The sequence below is a fragment of the Falco rusticolus genome, chromosome 6, assembly GCF_015220075.1.
Source record: "Falco rusticolus isolate bFalRus1 chromosome 6, bFalRus1.pri, whole genome shotgun sequence".
Taxonomy (NCBI): domain Eukaryota; kingdom Metazoa; phylum Chordata; class Aves; order Falconiformes; family Falconidae; genus Falco; species Falco rusticolus.
Window position 1 is genome coordinate 13,454,120 of NC_051192.1, and position 20,269 is coordinate 13,474,388.

Consider the following 20,269-nt stretch of genomic DNA (forward strand, 5'->3'; position numbering starts at 1 on the left):
GAAGTTCTCTGAAATCCTGCCTTGCTGAAAATGTGTGATGCTGGCTCTGGAACCCTGGGCAGATGAGCTGCTTGTTAGCTGAGACTGTGTGCCACAGGTCCTGAAAGATCTCCTGGGCTTTGCTTCTCAGCTGTGTAAGACAGCCTGTAAGACTTGAACTGATGTTGTGTTAATCCTTTTCCCTGTGCTATATCCCTTCATTATTATTGGGATGGGAGGACACATGGCTTGGGAAGGCTCTGTAGACTTGAACATGAGATTTCCACTTAACAGCAGCAGCTTCTCAATGAGCGCTCTTCTGAAAATACCAAGTGATGTTTGGCTTGAGCTCTGAAAATGAAAATGACAACAGCTTTTTGTTTGTGAGAGGGTGGGGAGAGGAAGGAACTGAAGCTCCTGTGTGGCTAGGCTGTGGTTAGACTTTACGGTATCTGCTGCCTGGTGCTTGGGTGTAGCCTTCTGGCGGGGTAGCTCTTCCACTCCTCTTCAGTTTGCTTGAAGATGTGAAAAAGTAACGGCAGGGAAGAGAAAGGGTCTCTTGCAGGTGCTGTACATAAGCGTGCCAGCACCACCGGTCGTGGCCCCAGGCTGCACTGGCCTCTTACGCTGAAGAACTAGGTTTACATCCAACCTGTAAATAACAGGGCTATGGGAGGCAAGTGAGCCTTGTCCAGAACAAGCTCAAGAGAGTCACTAAAGCTCAGGCAAGCCCCATGTGCTTGTGTGATGACCACCTTGGTGACATTCATGAGTGGAAGGAGTGACTGCTCTGTCTACACCAAACTGTGTACTGCGAAGAGGCAGGAGGCATTCGAAGGAGCTGGAAATGGGTGGGAAAAATCTTGAACATAAGCAAATGGAAGTCACTGAAATGGTGTTTATGGGGAAGATTGTGGCACAGGTGAGCAACGTGCTTGGAGAGTGAGCTGTCTGTAGACTAGACCTGCCTTCCAGGAAGGTCCTCCCTTAGCTCAGCACCTTTGTAGATGAGGTGGACGTGTATTCAGCAGTGCTGTTTGCTTGTGCTGCTCTGCAGGCGTCTGTCCATCTTTGGACTTGTCTCCATTTGTCTGTTTGCTCTGGCTCTAGACATGCCTGGTTGTGCCCGTGTTCCTACGTGTGTACATCCACCCTTGCCCGTGCATACCATGTTGATCTTGTCCTGGCTTGAAAGGGAGTTCTTCATTGCTCCAGGGTTATCGCTGTCTTCAAATGTTAGGTGGTTACATGGAGTAGTCCATCACAATATTTAGGGAACTGTGAAGTTTAGATAATAGCAACTGAAATGCCACCTGCCCAGGTACCCAAGATATGTGTGGATGTCCTGGATCCTTCAGATGCTTTTGTTGCCTGCTCTGGGATGGTCATGGCACATGCAGCTCTGCTGAATGCAGCCATGAGGGTTTCACAGCAAGGGGTCCTCTTTAATTCCAGTGTCTGAGGCGAGCAAAGCTGGGTGATAAATGGTGATGGTCCCTGATGATGATGGACAGGGTGGTGGTGCCTCCTCTATTAGCAGTAGTGTGGTGCCAGCTCTCCCAGGCTGTTCTCATAGCCTGTGTTAAAGGAGGAGGAGGGCTCGGGCTGTTCTCTGGTATTTGCAAGCTCAGAGCAGCTTCATCGTGCAGATGTGGCTGCGACCGGCCTCACGTGGGAAGCATGAAACGATTGGGTTAAAGCATGTCCCTGCTGAGTTTGGCCATTTCTCTTGGGCTTGCTGGGATCCAGAGGGCTTTGACCATCATCTCCAGCCTTGTCGTGCAGGTGAATGTGGTAGGAGAAGGTCCATTTGGTTCGGTGGGTGGGGAGGACCCAGGACCGAAGGTGGAGCTGGGTTTTTTTTCTCCATGCACCCTGGTAGGCATTTTCCCATCCCAACGGGACATTCCACCACTATTAGTGCTCTGCAGAGAAACTTGTAGGGCTTCTGGAAGTATGGAAATAGTAGGACTGTAAGCTTATTATAAGCATTAACATTTTATTTTAGTTTTGAATAAGTGAATTAAGTTACTGTAAGTGGTTTGGGCAGTATTACTTGGCAGCGTGCAGCCGCAACTTGTCATGTAATGGTTTTAATCTTATTTTTCAAGAACAGAGGGGGCAATGGGTTTCTAAATGACTGGAGCCAAATCTGCGCTCACGTCTGTGTCTCCTCCTTATCTTTCTGGGGTTTTGTTTGCCCAATATTGTAGTGGATGTAGTGAACATATGGGGCTTAATGAATTTAATAGTTGCAAGAAAATGAGTTTAAGGTTCTTATAGTATTAAGGTAGACATTTCCAAATTCGTTTTTAATGGAACATTTGTTCTCCAAAGATTATTACGCGCCATTAAGTCCTCTGCTGCCTGGTGTGTTCTCGTGCCCTGGGATATTATTGCCAAGGGATATAAACATGTTTATGGGGCCACTTTATTGAATAGTGAGATTAAATATACTAAACTTGAAAATGTCAGTAGGAGCTTGAGCGCTTTGTCATAAATCTTGTGCAAGAACATTAGGGCGTAAATATGGTGCCACCGTGTAAAACTGGTGCAAATCAAGTTGCAACCAGCTGAAAAATTTTCTCACTAGTACAGCAGCTGTAAATACTGGGATTTATCAGCATTTAAATATGTAGATGGGAGCAGGTTTTTCCTTTCCTGGGAGGACTAGAAGTGCCACACAAGGGTCTTAAAACAGAAAATTATGTTTTAATGCTTCTGTGTGACTGATGTGTGTGGGAGCAGGCAAACCTCCCACCCAGGAGGTTTGTCTCACTGCAGGGCAGCACTGTCGGGGGGGACCCAGCTCTGCTCAGTTTATATATATATGTGTGTGTGTGTGTACATATATGATATAAATGGGCCACATTATCTATATGTAAATATATATATCACTCAACCCAGGAAAAATAAGAAACCCTGAATACGAGAGGAGAAAAAGCTCTGTGAGATTTATGGACTGAGATAACTGATGCACTATATGTAGATATATCTCAGTGCATAAATGTTTTTTTTTATATATATATACACATAGGTATAATAGGTAGTACCAGACCTGCTCGTCCGTCTTTGCATTGCTGTCGTACCTTGGTGCACAAGCCTTGCAGAGTCTTTTCTGCCCTCGTACTCGGGGATTCTCATTTTCTTTCCTTGGATTGAGTGATAAAATTAAGCGTTGGCTGCATAAACCTGGCATTTTGCTGCTTTTGTCCCTAAAGCGCTTGAATTTGCTGGTTTAAAGGATCAGACCCCAAACCTGAGTTGGCTTTTGGGCTTCTTACCGGCACGGCTGTGTGATACCTGAAGGCACAAGGCTTGGTTGCCAGTGTGATTCAGGCTGCCTGTCCTTCCTGTGCAGGACTGATGGCCATCCCAGAGGCAAAAGCATTGAGGGAGAGGAATTTGGGATTTGCCTGGAAGCCCGCAGGCAACCCGTGGTCACCTTGAACTGAGGACCACTGGGTTTTTGTCTGGGTAAGGAGTAGAGTTAACAGGACCAGGCCTCGCTGAAATGTGGTGGGTGATAGCATCTGTTTATGTGCCTCAGATAATTAACCCCATCATAAATCTCAATGGCACATTTGCAGCCTTTTCTTGTTCCTTGATGCTGGGGAACATTGGCTTTGTCTTGGGCTTATTCTGAATAACGAAGGCAGCAATTTCCCCACCCCACCTCCCTCCTGAACCTCTCCACAGTTAAAACCAAGCCCTGTAGTTGGGTTGGTTTGGAGCGGGGGCTGCATCCCCAGCGTGGGGCTAGTGGGCTGAGCTTTTATGGTAGGAGAAACCCCAACCCTCACATCTCCATTGTGATGGTACACATACGTTGCTGTACATCAGCTGGGCAGGGAGGTCGGGTGGTTATGGTGGGAGGAGGGTAGGGATATGCAAAATGCAGTTTATACTTTGGCGTTTCTGCTGCAGAGCAGGTTGAGCGCTGGCTGCGGATGCTCTGAGCACTGCGGGGTCATGGCTGCGTTATCTAGCTTGGAAGTGAAAACTGAAGTCTATATATAGCAGGTCTTGATAAGCTTGCTTTAGTAGTGAGACGGGGGTTGGTCAAAAGTACCTGCATGAAGCTGTATAGGGTTTTTTATATGTGTGTATATATGCATATGTAAAATACTTATATCCTATATAAAGTTATTAAAATACGTATATACACACACACAAAATCTATATCAGGCTGTACAGATATTTTGTAGATGTGTATATATTGTACAGGGTTTGTGTGGTAAGGTTTGGGTAGTGGGGGGCTGCAGGAGTGGTGTCATTTGTGAGTTGCTGCCAAAGTTCCCCCTGTGTTCACCGGAGCCGGTGCCGGCGTAAAGACAGACCTGCTGCTGGCCAAGGCTGAGCCCGTCTGCGAGGGTGGTAGCGCCTCCGGGGTAACGGATTTAACAGGGAGGGAAATGCCAGCAAAAACCTGGGCAACAGCAGCCGGAGGAGGGGAGCGGGAGTATGTGGGAGCCGCAGCCCTGCAGCCCCCAGGCCAGGGCAGGGGGAGGCCGGGGGGCTCCAGGCCCCGCAGCAGCGGCTCCCCCCAGCCCGCGGCGCAGCCCCCGGCGGGGCAGGCTGTGCCCCCAGCCCACGGAGCCCCCGGGGGCAGCTCCCCCCCGCAGCCGGGGCAGGGGGTGCCCGAGGGAGGCTGTGACCCGCGGGGGCCGCGCTGGAGCAGCTCCGGGCAGGGCCCGTGGCCCCGCGGGGAGAGGAGCCCGGGCTGGGCGGGCTGCGGCAGGGCCGGTGCCCCCGCGGGGACCCGCGCCGGGGCCGGCTGGGCCTGAGGGGCTGCGCCCCGCGGGGGGAACCCACGGCGGGGCCGGGCGTGGGGAACGGCAGCCCGGCAGGGCCCCGGGCCGGGGCAGGGTGTGAGGAGCCGCCCCCGGAGGGGCAGGAGCGGCGGGGACCGTGTGAGGGACTGACCCCGCCCCGGGCCCGCCCTGCGCCGCGGCCGGGGAGCGGGGAGGGGCCGCGGGGGGAGGGCCCGGGACGGTGCCTTGAGCTTCGGATTTATTTCTCGCTGCCCTGCTCTGCTCTGACCGGCAATCAATTAAACTGATTCCCCCCGGCGGAGCCTGTTTTGCCCGTGACAGCAGCTGCGGAGCGATCGCCCCCTGCCCCGCTCCCGCCCCACCGGCCCGTCGCTGTTTCTGCCCCGGCCCGGCTGAGGGGGCAGCCGGCGGCCGGCTGGGCCCAGCCCGCCACATACATATGTGTATGTATCCACACCTATACAAGATACCTACATCATACATAGAGATATACACGTATATCTGCGTGTATATACGCGTATAAAAAAGGAGATAGGTATCAGGCTGTGGAGTTTATGTATGTATTTGGCTATATCAGGGCTGCAACCTGCAGGTGCAGTTGGGAGGTTTGGTCTAAACCGCATTAGAAATTGTTAAATTTTAGGCCAGCAGGGAGGACCCTGGCTATGATACTGTTCCATAAGCAGCTGTTTTTTGCTGACACAACAGTTGTACCTGCAGAGTGAGAGATTCCTGGTAGTCCTGGTAGGATGGAGGCGTGCTGGCTCACGAAGGCAGCCCAGGTGTGGTTACCTCGCTGGAAAAAGTGAGTTTCAGTTTGCAGCTCACTTCCACCAACCTTTCATGTGGCTGTTGGAAACTAGATGTAGCTCACCCTTTGCTAAGACAGGGTTAATTAGCTGTTATGAAGGAGGTATGGCTTTATTTGAGGGTTTAACTCCTGACCTCTTAGTAGACTCAAGGATAAGCATGCTGTTTGTATTGCCGCCACAATACAGGGAAAAGACCCTCACAGTCTTAAACCAGCATGTCTCAAGGGCTTTTCTGGGGGAAACTTTGCCTTTTTGTTCTTCACATCCCCTGTCAGCTCTTCCATTCACCCAGCGCTTACCTGGTGCGGGGGTCTCCTGTCCCATAACTCAGTCATCCCACTGGTCTGCCCTGGAAGCGGCTCTAAATGTGATCATGGCTGCTGAAGGTGCTCTGTTGTGGAAACATTAATCTTTATAGAAGTGCTTTGGTGACACATCTCTTAATCCAGCTCCTGTTCAAAGCAGTGGCTGCAATGCAGGCGTATGGGCAAGCGCTTTGCCATCTTGCCTGTTCCTGCAGCGGCATGGTGGCTGAGTACCAGGGGTTTTACCATGCCAAAAAGTGCAGGAAAGTTTATGGTTAAATTAACCTGGTTGATTTTAGGGTGCATATGCTTTGATGGGAGTAACCTATGCATCTATCACCGTTTATTTGCATAGCAGGTGTTGAGCACCTTGCATTGAGCTCTGCTTGTCTGCAGAGCTCCTTGCAGCCTGGACTCATGAAAAGTCTTTATAATAAAGTCTCCAAAGACCAACCAAAGAAAAGCAAAACATGGCTGTGTGGGGATGGGAGAAGCTTTTGTAAAGCCTAGGTCTGCAGTGCCAAGAGGCTGCAGACCCAGTGCCTCACCTGTAGCTCTTCTGCCCCACAGGCATTGACATCCTGAAGCTGGTGGCAGCCCAGGTGGGGAGCCAGTGGAAGGACATCTACCAGTTCCTGTGCAATGCCAGCGAGCGTGAGGTGGCGGCTTTCTCCAACGGCTACGCTGCTGACCACGAGCGCGCCTACGCCGCCTTGCAGCACTGGACCATCCGTGGGCCTGAGGCCAGCCTGGCCCAGCTCATCAGTGCCCTCCGCCAGCACCGCCGCAATGATGTGGTGGAGAAGATCCGAGGCCTGATGGAGGACACCACACCGGTAATGATGGGCTGGGCTTTGCATGTTCTGGTCTGAGGTGGTGCACATCTTGTCTGGCTGTGGTGAGCATGTGGGTGCGTGGGACATGGCTGTGACCTTGAGCTTGGCTCATAGCCAACCAGCTGGACTCCCATCTCCCCCTGAAGCTCCTTGGGGGCTTATACTTAAGCCTTGTGTTGCTTTTGAGCGAAAATTTGCCAGAGTTTGGTCAAAACCTTGTCAAAGTTATGACAGGCTCTTGAGTCCCACATGTTATGGTTTGCATGTGTCTTTGAAGATCGCCAGGAAGACCTGGTGCTTGAGCCCTCATGTTGGGGACACGGAGGAAAAAGCATCCCCCTTTAAACTTGCTCTTAAATACTGTAACTAATTGCCCAGGATTTTGTGAGAATGACCAGGTGTCCTTGAGTGCTAATTGTTGCTATCATGAAGCAGTGGATTGCTTCCTCCGAGGCAGTGATTGGTGGCATGGGGTGTCCCATGTATGCTGTCCTTCAGAGTTGTTGCCTTCTTTGGCAGCTCTGGCCTTAAAACAACCTGTCCCATATTTTGGAAGGATAAACAAATTGCTGCAGAATATCCTGCAGGTAGGGTCTCGGCTGGGTGTAAGTCATCAGGAGGTGCCTTGGTGACCTTTGCAGTTTGTTTTGGCCACGCCTGCCTTACCTGTCAGTGTGCTTTCAGTTTTTTGGCTCTCATAATTCAGTGGTCTTCTGGAAGCGTTCGTAAAGGTGATGGATGTGGCTTCTTCTGAAACTGGAAGCCAATGGGATGACATGCATAGAGGTGGGGGCAGTTGAGGGAGGGCTCTTCCCCCAAACCAGTTTGTGAAACATTCCCCGTTGACTTTAGCAGTGACCCACACCCAAAGGGGAATGGATGGGTGCCTGAAAACCTCTCTGGGCACTTGGTGGGTGTCTTCATGTATAGCAGAGTGTGCGGGGCAGAGCATTTATCAGGGCAGGGGGGTCCCAAATCTGTTTTGACCATCCCAAACTTCCTCCCTATAAGGAGGACCATGGTCCCTTTACCACATCCCATATCCCACGTAACTTTTTTCAGCGAACTGGACATCTTGGTCCCTTGTAACCCTAGTGTGAAATCACAGCTTTCCTTGTGTCAGCAAAGAGTCTTGAGCTCGTGTTTCTTTGAGAGACACTGAGTCAGGTGCATGCCAAGCATCACCCCATGCGTCCTGACCAGATTTTGGATAGGTTCACTTTGCCAGCTGCCCAGATTACTCCTGCTTGTATTCAGTTGGGTTTTTTCTTCTTTCCAGCTCCTGGTAATTAAGCAGCATGTAGCTTTCTCGTTTCCTACTGTGCTCCAAGATTTTTATTTTTTTTTTAATATCAAAGATGGAAAAAATGAAAAGCCTGGGACAAAGCTATGGTTAGGAAAAGGAGAGACAGACGAAATTGTCATTTTGCACATGTGAATTAAAGTTTCCAGTATGTGCAGTGTCCCAGAAAGATATGACATCCTCTTGCTCTCCTGGAGCAGGTAGTAACCTCTGTCCTCCTAGTTACTGCTTTGACTGAATACTACAACAAAGTGCTGGGCCAGGACATCAGATAGAATGTTGGGCTTCTTCATCAGCACGCAACACCTAATTAACGGATTTGGGCTCTGCAGTAGTTAATGCCCCTGACCATTGCGCTGCTTTGGCCAAGATGATCAGGTAGTGTTTCTCAAACAGCACAAAAATGTGGGTGGTAGCTCCAGGAACAGGGTTTATGACCTGTTGGAGTGGTGGACTCTTGACAATGGAGTAACCACAAGCTGTTGGCTTTCATGTGCCCATGACTCTGAAAAGGTAGCAAGCAGGTGTTCTGGAGAATGAGCAAACACAAATCTCATGGATAATTGTATGCAAGTCTTCTGGACTTTCTGACTAGGTGTCCTGTAAGATGTTTCTCTTTGCTTTCCAAAAGTGTGTTGTGTTCCCCAGCATCCAGCAGCACCTGGAGCCTGGTGGTCCCCTACCACCTTCATTTGCTTTCCTAGAAATTTGTAAAATTGGGTCGCTGATCTTTTGAGTAGGTGGCTCAGGTGGGCCCACATGAGGAATGGGGCTTGTTTCAGCAATGGAGTTGATGTTTAACAAATTCACCTGAGCTGGCACATCCTTTTCCCCCATGCATCTGATTGGACTTTTTTTGATGAGCATCCCTCGTGATCAGCCTTAGGTGTTGGCCATTCCCCTGCCCTGAAGGTCCTGGACCGGTTGCTGCACTGAAGCTGCATGTGGGATGTCAAAGCTTGAAAGTGTCCCAGGGTGCAGATTCAGCATGGCAGCACACTGTGTTTCTGCAAGGTATTACCTGCTGTAACCTGTCTGCCTCCTCTCCCTGAGTTGGCTCCCACACTGTGGATGTGGGTGGTGGTGGAATAGCTCTGGGAGGGATGCAGGAAGCTGTGGGAAGTGGCTTGTGCAAGGGAGACTTAAATTCCTGGAGCCTCACGCTGTCGCTGAGCTACATCACAGTACTCCAGCCCGCAAGCGGCCAGGGGAGCTGATTGCTCAACGCCAGGAGCAGGAATTGAGGTTGATTTTGGTGGTTTTTTTTTAATCTGCCGGTTGGAAAGCCTATAATCGGAGCTAATTGGAGTTTGACTCTCTCCAAATGCAGACAAATCAAGGCAGTTTCCCGCTGTACCAAACTGGAGAGAAGCGGAGGAGCAGGTTGCCCTTTTGGTGGCAGGCGTGGGTGCCGCGCTGCGCCTCTCCAGCAACTGGCCCTGCAGAAGAGGTCTTACAAAAAAATCCAACTAAAAATAATAGAAAGAGCTTTTTGTGCTGTAGAGGGAGTGAGGACTCTCATAAGCAATGCAAATGCATGCATCCTCCCTACAGCTAATGGCATGATGCCCTTGGGGCAATCCAAGCCAGCAGGGAGCCTCTAAAACATGTATCCTAGATGAGCCCAGGCGGGTGCGCAAGTAGCTGTGCTGTCCGTGACGCCTTTGGCCCTGTCCGGCATCCCTGGGTGCAAAAGCAGGTTTTTCCATCTCTCCCCACACAGTTCTGTGTCATAAGAAAGCACTGACACCCCCAACTCATAACTAAAAGTTGTGTTACACAGTGATACAGCTCTAGGACAGCAAATTGGTACCCTAAATGCAGTCAGCCTCCCTTCACCATCTCATCTTACCCACTATCACATCCTTGTCCCAAATCCTTTATCTGGGCATCTGGTTTCAGCCTGTGAAACCTGTGGAGGCAAAGCTGCTCTATCCTGTTGTGCCCCATTCCCTCAGCAGCCTTTTGGGCTCCAAAATCCAAATATTTACAACCCCCAGTGGGAACAGGGGAATTAAAGGGAGTTTCTGGAGCATTACGGTATGTGACAAGAACATTTTCCTTAAGATAGAGAAGACCTCTGCTGAAGACTCGCCGGCTTTTTTAGCTGTGGGAGATTATGCTGGTTTTGCATTGCGCTGAATGAATTTAGGTTAAAACGAGATTAGCCCTCTGAATCGCTTTGCTAGGGTTTTTTTGCAGCTGATCCAGAAAATATGGCAAGCGCAGCAGCTGTGGGAAGGTTTTTCGGGGTGCATTTAACTCACAGGGCTCCTGCTAAAGGTTGGCTCCTGCCACAAAAGCTTCTGAGGTTTGCAAAATCTCTCCCCTTGCAGGCAGGCTTGCCAGGCAGCAGCACGCGAGCCTGGGCACTGTTTAGTGAGTGCAGGCACACCCCAAATTAGTGGTGCCAACAAGAGCAAGAACAGGGGACAGAGGGGGAGAAAGGGAGCGGTTTTTCACTGCTATCCCAGCAAATTGCAATTCTCCGTTTTGGGGTTAAAATCAGAGAAGTTAAGTGCAGCGCAGGTGCTGGGGAATGGGATTTTTTTTGGGGGTGCATAACAGCATTTTTCAAATACCAAGGGGTGTCTGTGTTCACCCGGGCTGGCCTGAGGCATTGCTGGCACAGCTGGTTTAGTTGGCTACTGTAAGTGTCCTACTGTGAGCAATGCTTTAAGCTCTTATCTCTTTATTTATGGCTCTGCTGGCCTTGGCTGAAATATTTCAGCGAACGGATGGAGGGGAAGCAAACAGCCTTGCTCAGGGCGTTCAGCAGTGCAGCCTCAGCAAACCTTAAAAAAAAAAATTAATAAGGGAGATGCTGAAAATGGAGAGGGTGAGACTGCAGCCCCAAGCCCAATGAGATTTAGGTCCACAGCCAATTGCATGCTGCAGATAATCCCGTGAATCAGCAGATATGTCAGGGCTGGGTCTGCTGTGAGGTTAAGCGGTAGGGTTTTTGGGGAGTGCTAGAGGAGAAGAGGATGTGAAAGCATCCCCGTGTCCCCGCATGCAGCTGTGGCAGCGCATTTTGGCTCCTTCCTCTTTTGCAGGTCAAAACCCTGCAGGGGGAGGTCAAGAGCCTGGAGCAGTGTTCCCCAAATCCAGCCCCTGACAGTTGCTGTCCATCCTCTTCGTTTCCTCTGTTGGCAAAGCAAAACTGGGCTTGACCCAGTAATTAGCAATTAATGTTGTGCTGCGTTAACCTCACACGGCAGAGCAAAGATGAAGCTGCCGGACGGATTTCCCAGCTGGGGCGCTCTAGTCCAAAGGCTGGGAAATGGCCAGGCAGCCAGGAAAAAACAAAATTGCATACAGTTTTTTCCTTCTGGACTTGCATTGGGTTTTATTTGAGGCACAAAGCTGTACGATAACATGGCCAGAGCCCTGGGGAAGGGGCAGGGCTGGTGGGGTTTTGCTGGAGTGGGCATTTCCTCCAGGTTTGCTCTAAACCATGAGTTGACTTCTGGCAAACAGAGGTCGGGTTTGAACCAGGCTGGAGAATGTGCAGTAAACAAAAATGTAGTAATTTATGAAGTAATACAAATATAAATAATATAAACACAAGAATATGAACTTTATAGTAGGTGCAGTTATATTTGGCGTTTCCGTGCTGTGGTAGCCAGGTTGGGTCTGTGTGCGTGCAGTATGATGGGCTTGGGGAGCGCAGGGTGAAACTAGAAGATGGTGCGGTCGTAACAAGCTGAACTTGGTACCAGCTTGCTCAGCCTGAAATTGGGTTTGGAGACTTCATCACGACTTCATCAACTCTTCGTCATTGTTTGAGTTGAAAAAGTGGGTGGGCAAATCCATAGAAAGGAGAAGCCACGAGAAGCTCTCCATGGAAACACCATCTCCTGCTTGGAGAAGCACTTTGGCCCATGAATGGTTAGAGGCAGTGGAGAAGAGCTGCTTCCTCTGTGGGTGGTTGTGTCTTGGTGTCTAAACCCTCCCCAGACCCGGCATTGCCTGTCCTGGGTTGTGTGAGGCTTGACTTGAGCAGCTCTTCTGCAGGGCTGCCTTGTGTTGAGGGATGCCGGCTCCACCGCAGAGGTGGTGTTGGGCGCTCTTCTGAAACCTGGGCAGTGAGGTGAAGGACACAGGGAGGACATTTGGGCTTTCACATCCAGGGTGCTGAGCACCTTTGTGCCCTTCCCATTCTGGCAAAGGGCTTGCCTCTTGCTCTGCAGCGTCTGCACACCATTGCTGCATCTCTGCCACCTCAATAAGATCTCATGGCCTGGTCAACAGTGTTTCACCTCCAAGGCTGGGTCTGCCCCGAAGGTGGACACACACACACACACACACCCCCCATGTGCCCCGTGAAGCCACTCATCCTAAGCAGATCCTCCCTATGCCTGTGGGGACCACAGTGAGAGCATCCTCCGCCGGTGCCACCCTGCATTTGCAGCATTGCCCTCGTGGGGCTGCCACCCAGCCCACCCTGCTTCATGTGCCGGGTTTTCTCCTCCCACATCCCCTACAGAGGCATAACAGACCTGGGAGTTGGGTTGGTGTCAGCCGGGTGTCATCTTTTGGCAGGGAATCCAGGAAACGGACGCCTTGGTGCTAAATTTATCCCCCCACACTTCCCAGGAGGGTGCACAGCCACCCTCTGCAGCAGCAAAGCTGCCACTGGCTTCTGCTACCGCCTGGTTACTGCAGGAGGAATTACAGGGAAGCATCGCCCAAGGGAGGGTGGGTTTTTTTAAATGCTTATGACTGTTCCTTCCTAACGTTAGCACAGCAGCTGCTGTGTCTGTTTGTCCAAGTTGAGCTTTTATTGCAGTACAGAAAAACGAAGGCAGAAAATAGGACCAACCAGTTCAAACAGAGCTGTTGGGAGCAGCTGTGAAAAGAAAACAAAGCCAAGCCTATGTCGTGTTCTGTCCCCATCCTTTTGGGAAGGACCTTCATACACCCTGAGCTGCTTAGCGTGTCCTCCCAGATGCATCGGGATCCAAGAACATGTCAGTGCTTGAGCTGTGTCCTAAAGGTCTGCGAGTACACAGGAACTGTTAGGATTTTTTTTTTTTTTGGCGTTGCAAACCTTTTGCTGCAGTGCTCAAAAAAAAACCAAAAAAAAAACCCCGTAAAAAAACCCAAAAAGTTGGCAGAGCAGCCTGGTACAGCTGACCAGTTGCAGGCTGCTGATGCATCAAAGCCACTGTGGCGCCTTTGGGTTTCATGCTGGACCATGTGTCTTAACAGTCTCTTATGTGTCTGTCTGTGCAGGTGCAAATGCAGCCTCAGTGGCAAGCACAGGACCCCTGCAACGATGATGGGAAGGTGAGAAATTTGTTGGCTCTGGAAAGGCAAAAGGGCTGCAGAGAGCTTTTTGTTGTTGGTGGGGGTTTTTTTGGTTTTCTTCTTTTCCAGCCAGAGTTTGGTTTCACTCGCACACCACTGTTCTTAAAAATAGGAATGGGCAAGGTGGTTTCAAGCAAATGAGTCATGGGCTATGAATAGTGTATTTTTACACCTATTCCACAGGCTTCACCTCACAACAACCTTTTGCTTTCCCTGGCCTTTCAAAACCTTCATTCCCACTTGCTTTCTTCCCGCAGTTTAAATATTAACACACATCTGAGCATCCTGTTTGCTTTGCCTCAAGCTCGCAACCATTCAGCTATTTGGAAAGCTTTGGGCTCCCGGGACGCCTACAGTCAAATAACCAGGGGTGATTTTTTTTATTTTTCCTAGTGTGCTTTAGCAGCTGTTTAATTAAACTCCACATGACTCGCTTCTGGGAAGGGTTTTTCCCTTCTGCTGGGAAGGCAGAGCCAGGGCAGCTGGCTGCTCCCTTGACTTCCCTGTAATTGCTCCTTGGCCGTCAGGCCACTTTTTGGAAATCAGGAGGTGGGTTTGCGGCTGGGTATTAAGTAGATGAGTTGCACAAGGAAAAACTAACCCCTAAAGCCTGTTTGTTATTTGTAAAGGGGGAAGCTGGAGAGTGTTGCAATTTGGAAATTGGCCAGCTGCTGTTCTGGTCCTTCCCTTGCTTTTTCCTGTTAATGGCAATAGGCTGATCCTCATCGATGAGCCGTACTGGACAGGGAGTTTCAGAGGAGAAGGCAGATTCTTTTAATTAAAAATTAAAGCTGACTTTTATTTTTAACATGCCTATTGCGTAATGTGCTGAGCTAGAACAAATCCTCCCCTGTTTATTTTCAATAGGGGGAGAAAAAAATACCCTTTTATTCTACCAGGAGCTGGCTTCAATGTTAATTTAATGTGAACTAATGGGCGTCTCAGCAGACATGTGATTTGTGGGTGGCAAATTCCTCGACACGGATGAGGAATGCTCAGGCACATCCATGCCGGCACGGAGGTGGCTCAGCAGCTCCCTTTCCCACAGCCTTTAATCCAAATTTTGCATTTTAATCCCTGGATAGTAGGCAAAAGCACGTTAGGAGGAATAGCCTGGTCTTCCCTCTGCAGAAGGAGAAAACAGGGTTGTGAAATAATGTCAGGAGGGTGGGTTGCCTCTGGACAGGGCTTGCTGTTTTGCTCTCTGGCAGGTTGTGCAGGGATGTGGGGCTTGGAAAGAAGTTAAAGCAGGTTGCTTTAAGGACCATTAAATATTTAAGGGACCTGGTGACCTGCAGAGGTGCCCAAGCTGCCAACCCAGGGATGTGGGGATGCTGCCCCAAGCCTCTTGTCCCTGCAGGGAATGTGAACCAGAAATACTCTGCTTGAGATTTGCACCCCAAGGAAATGCTGAGAGATGGAGGAGGGTGGATAATGTTGGCTGCTGTCGTGCAGGAACGAGATGTAAGAAGGAAGATGCAGTGCACAGTCAAATTAGGCAGCGGGTTCACACCAGCACCCAAATGGTGCTGCTTCCCAGCGCGACATGTCCCAGTAGTGCTTAGTCTTTGCCTGTGTCTTTGGGACTGTGGAGCCAAACACTTGCCCTTGGCTTGCATCAGGGTAGCAAAAGGCAAAGGCAGTTGGGTGACACTGAGGTCAATGCCAGCCCCTGCTTGTCCTTCCTGGCCCTGAAGTTGGAGTCTGGTGGGATGGATTTCTTCATCAACACTTTAATGGGGAGCAAGGTGAGACGAGGCAAACAAATCATTAACTCAAAATGTTACTGGTGTAGCTGGTCACAGGAGTGTGCTGCAGTGAAGATCCCCGAGGGCTCTCACAGCTTTTGCCCTGTAGCCTCACCACTGCTTGGAGGTGTGGAGCCAAGCTGTAACTCATAGCTGTGGAGCAGTTTTTTTGGCAGAGCTTACCTGCTTGGGCATCATCACTGGTTGCCCCCAAGTGGTGTCCTTTGGGCTTTAATAAACTGAGCGTGAGAAGGAAAACCAAGTTAAAATGCTCTGCTGTGGTTGCATGCACCACCCTGGTGCTGTGGGTGCTCCTACCCAGAGTGCAAGTTGAGTTACCTACCCCTCCTGTCTGCTGAGCACTGACATGCCAAATGTCCACCCCAGGTGATCTCCAGTGCCTCCCTGCGAGGAGGAGGAGGAGGAGGAGGAGGAGGAGGCCACCTGAATGCAGGGACCACTTGCCAAGGATGGGTTGGGGTGTGTTGAAAGCTGGGATGCAGATGGCTTTACATGCGAGCCCATTGCATAGCATCCCCCCTTGGCGCCCCCAGTTAATTTTCCTTCTCTTTCTTCCCCTCAAAGCTGGAAGCTGACAGACTGGCGCTGCCAGTGAGCCCCAGCCCACTCAGCCCCGCGCCCAGCCCCAGCCCCAAGCCCCCCGAGGCGGCTGTCCTCACTGTGGAGCCCTCTCCTTCAGAGAAGAAATGCTTCTTCGTCGATGAAGCAGAGCCCCTCCTGCGGTGCGACTCGACCTCCAGCGGCTCCTCTGCGCTCAGCCGGACAGGCTCTTTTATTACCAAAGGTACCAAAATCAGCCTGGAGGGGAGCGGGAGGACCAAAGGGATGCCACAGTGTGTCCCCTGCAGTTAGCATACGTGGAAGAGCTGCCCAACATGGTATCACTAAAGTAAATAACTGGGAAAATTGGCTTGCCAGGCTACGTTTATTGCATCCTCATTCCACACCAGGTTATCCTTGTAGCAAAGATGATACAGATTTGGGAGGGGAAAACACCTTTAAAGGCTTCTAACTCTTGGAAGTGCTGCCAGAGAAGTTGTAGCATCTCTGGATGTCTGGTGGGGATTTCTCCTGACTTTTGGCTGTTGTGTTGGCCTGTGCGTTATTGCATGAGGTAAAACCAGGAAAATGTCATTTCAAGATTGAATTTTATTTTTTTCCACCCTTGATCCACTTGCTGCAGTGTGTGACTGGAGATATAAACTACCATTAGTCAACCCCCCTGCTTTTTTAATAGGGTTTAATTTACTGCATTTAATCTTCTTAAACTTGTGATGAAGGTGAAACACTGAGCTTAGTCAATCTACTGAATTTATACTTGGGTGCAGAAATGAAGCTGACCCAATGAAAACAACTCAAAAGAGCAGAATGCAGCTTTTTTGGCTCCTCTCCTGCCTTCGCTTTCCTGTATTGGCCATTCAGCATTTATAAATGCTGTATCTGCTCGAGTGGGATCCTGGATTAGGTGCCTCAGCCACACTGGCTTCTCCATCTTCTCCCCTCCCCATCACCCTCCACCTTTTCCCTTGGTTCTGCTGGTGGTGGGTCCCTCTCCAGAGGCAGCACGAGGGAATGGACCCCAAGTGAGGTCTCCAGGGAGAACGAGCTCTGGTTAGTGGAGGTTTCTTGACCACCCTCTCCTTTCCTCCTACAGAAAAGAAGGACACTGTCCTGCGCCAGGTGCGCTTGGACCCTTGCGACCTGCAGCCTATCTTTGATGACATGCTGCACATCCTCAACCCCGAGGAGCTCCACGTGATAGAGGAGATCCCACAGGCTGAAGACAAGCTGGACAGGCTATTTGAGATTGCCGGAGTCAAGAGCCAGGAAGCCAGCCAGACCCTCCTGGACTCTGTCTATAGCCACCTTCCCGACTTACTGTAGGCACTGGGTCACCATGCACTCTCCGAATATCTGCTAGAGCTAGCTTGGCACTCGTTAAGACCGACAATACGCAGGCAGGTTTTGTTGTAGAATATATGGCCAGTATTTTCGTTGAGGTGTCCTTGGTTTTTGGAGGGGGGGCAGTTTGCCAGCGTTGCACCCCTCTGCCGTAACTCTATCGCTCAGTCCAAGTCTTTGCACCCTCTGCCCCCATCCCAAGCCTCTCTGCTCCTTGTTCTCATTCCAATCAGATCAGTCGATGCACTTTAAAAAAGCATAAATAAGTAATGCAGTTAATTAACTAGAAGACCACAAGTCTGATGTAATTTAACACATCAAATTGGGGATTGCTCTGTAACTCACTTCTTCTGTCAAAGCTGTTGCTCGGAGTGACTGTCTCCCACCACCTCCCTTCGCCTTGGAGTGGTAAATGGCAAAAACACGCGTGCAAAAAAAAAAAAAAAAAGCCCAATCATTGCTGGTTACCGTCTTCTAATGCAGCTAAGCTTCCCACCCGAGCTGACTTTTCTTTTTTTTAATGTACTATTGTATAGCTCATATCATTGCTGAGATTTTACTAGCACAGTTATTTATTGTATGGTTTTCACCTGGACAATGCATCGCGCTCCTATAAGCTAAAGCAGAAGCGCTTTAACCGCAAAGAAAAGGGTCAGTCCCAGCAACCTTTGAGGCAATGAAAAGGTCCTTTGCCTTCAGTCGAATGTAAGGAGTTGTCTTGCCTTGCCGCTTGTGGGAGCGGCAGGGCCCCGAAGGAAGCTGGTGCTGATCATGGGGAGCCAAAGGTGGCCGCCGGTGATCCTGCTCTCCTCGTGGTGTAAGACTTAAAAAAAACAAGCTATGCTTTTACACTTGTGTCTCTTGTTTTTTATACAGACGTGGCCGATAGGTTCTCCAAAGACCTTATCCGGTCTTAATAGTCTCTTCAAATCACACTTCACTTTTTAATAAAAGAAAAGAGGTTGGGGGGTGGGGTTAAAAAAGCTGCATCGTAAGAAGTCTGTCTGATTATATTTGCAACTATTATGCTCCCGTAACAAACAGTCTGTACTACGTTCAATTTGAGGAAATAACAATATGAGGGTGGCATGTGCTGCCCCATGGGAAGGGGTGGGAGTGGGGGAAGAGGGGAATGAATTGAAAAATTGCCTTCCAGTGTACTAATTTATTAATAAATACTAGGTGTTTGTTACTTGACATGATTCTGTGTTAACCTCCTTAACACCTGGGACAACTGCGTTGGAGTAGGGGCTGCTCAGGGTGCCTGTGGAAGGGGTGAAGAGGGAGATTTTGGGGGTGGTGAGAGGTGTTGTCTCCTTCAGCTTTGCTTTAAGGCCAAAATGTGATTGCTTTCAGTTGACAACACTGCCTTGAGTCCCCACGGTCACTGCTGGAGCTCTCTGCAGCTGCATGGGGATGCTTTCCTGTGGGGCAGGTCTCTGCACTGAGCCGGGGTGGGGGACATGTCAATCCCTGTAGCAGTGAGCGGATCGAATGGCTGATGGGGCTTCCAGGGTTGGTTTTTGCAAGCTCTCAAAAGCTTTACAGGCATTTGGGGGGGGCTGAAGTATTAATTTTCAGAATGCAGCTGCTGTGCTGAGTCACTCCTGAGTGAAGGTCTTGGAGTCACTGTGCTTCTGTTGCCCTGTTACGTTACCGATGTCCTTAAAAATCTCTGCTTCCAAATAACTCGTCCCTTGTTAGTCTGTCTACGAATGGAAACCTTAATGGGGCAAATGCTTCTGGTGTATAGTACTGTGACTTTGTATGCTTGGCTCCAGAGTGTTTTCTGTTAACTAGGCTGCTGCGTTTTCCTTATTGCTGGCATTGAAAGTTGCTGTAACAGAACTATGATAGGTACAGGACTAAAACTGCAACGCAGAGATGAAATAGGGTGTGAAATAGCAAGAGCCTCTATCGGGAGCCCTGGGGTGGCTTTTTCACTCTCTGGCTATAAAGCATTGTGCTCTCGGTGGCTACAACATGTCTTCAAAGCGTCATGAAGAAACAGCGAGCGTGGCTCGTGTGCCTGGTGTACAAGGGGTTGCTAAAAGCAGGATTTTGAGGTGGAGCCCAGTACCACCCTGTTGGCAAGTGGGGTCTTTTTTTATCTCTGTGTTAGGAGCAGTTGTGGTTGCTGTCAGTCTGCCCAGGCAAGAATTGACAAGGGGAGAGAGGGTGTGCGATTGTGGGCTCGATCAATAGCTTAAGGCAAGCACAAACCACCGGCTTTAAATTATCCTTAGCAGGCTCTCGGAGTCCGCCCAGCCGGGAAATTGGGAATTTGCCCTTTTCTGAAGGTCCAGGTTCTCCCAGGTAAACTCATGGGCTGTAAGCATGAGAGCCGCTGTGCCACTCACCCAGGGCACCACCAGTCCCATCCCGCATCTCCGCTTCCTATCTGAGCAGCCGCTTGTGTTTTCTGATGGGCTTTGAAGGTGAAGCAGAAAAACAGTCCAGGGAAGAGGATCTTGCAGCCCACTGAAGAAATGCCACAAAGCAGGCATGTTGTGGAGGCGCCTTGGCTGGGAGATGCTGAGGGGTCATGAGGAAGCTGTAAAAGTGGGTGCTGGTGGGTGCCCAGGCTGCTGGGATGCGTTTAACTCATCTTGGTAGCAGGTCATGGGACAGGCCAGCGTTTGGGCAATCCTTGGCTCTCTCTGTGCTGTACGCACTTCCAGCATCGTTCCTTCTTTTGATTGCACCTGGATGTTGGTTTTGTCCCTGGCTCCATCATTTCCTATTTCCAAGCTGCACCCTCTAAGCAGTCCTTTGCTGCTGTATGTATGTGTGTGCCATATATTTATTTATTATATATAATTTATACATACAAATGTATAAATATGTTCTACATAAATATTTTCTATATTATTATATTTATATATTTTAAAATTATTTTAGTTTTATGTGTATTATATATATGTGTTTATACGTATATATATTTATATATAAATATGTATCTGGGGGTGTGCAGGGGAAATATCTGAGAGCAGCTGAGCCACACGCACAGGCAGTGTGTTTCCTGGCAGTGTGGGAGGTGTGAGGAGCCACAAGCCCCATGCCCCCACCCTTCCTCTAAGCCAGCTCTCTCATGCCTTAAGAAAATCAACCAGGCAGGTAGTATGGATGGGTTCGTGACCTGAAGGCATAATGTCACAGGGACAGGCGTCCTTGTCCTTGTACGTGGCTTCTTCGAGGCATCGCGGGCAATGCACAAACCTTGCACGCCGCAACACAGGTTGTGGTGCACGATTCGGATGGGTGAAGTTTTTGGC

General features: G+C 49.9%; 1 protein-coding gene across 3 annotated transcripts in view; it reads left to right on the forward strand.

Moving 5' to 3' along the window:
- The window catches only part of TNFRSF21 (TNF receptor superfamily member 21), a 35,696-nt gene extending 17,505 nt beyond the window's left edge, over positions 1-18,191 (forward strand). For all 3 annotated transcript variants that reach the window (XM_037392003.1, XM_037392004.1, XM_037392006.1), the window contains exons 4-7: positions 6,442-6,707; positions 13,249-13,302; positions 15,657-15,876; positions 16,747-18,191. In XM_037392003.1, the coding sequence (XP_037247900.1) occupies positions 6,442-6,707; positions 13,249-13,302; positions 15,657-15,876; positions 16,747-16,976 (770 nt within the window). In that variant the 3' untranslated portion in view covers positions 16,977-18,191. The remainder of the gene's footprint in view (positions 1-6,441; positions 6,708-13,248; positions 13,303-15,656; positions 15,877-16,746) is intronic.
- The last annotated feature ends 2,078 nt before the right edge of the window (positions 18,192-20,269 follow it).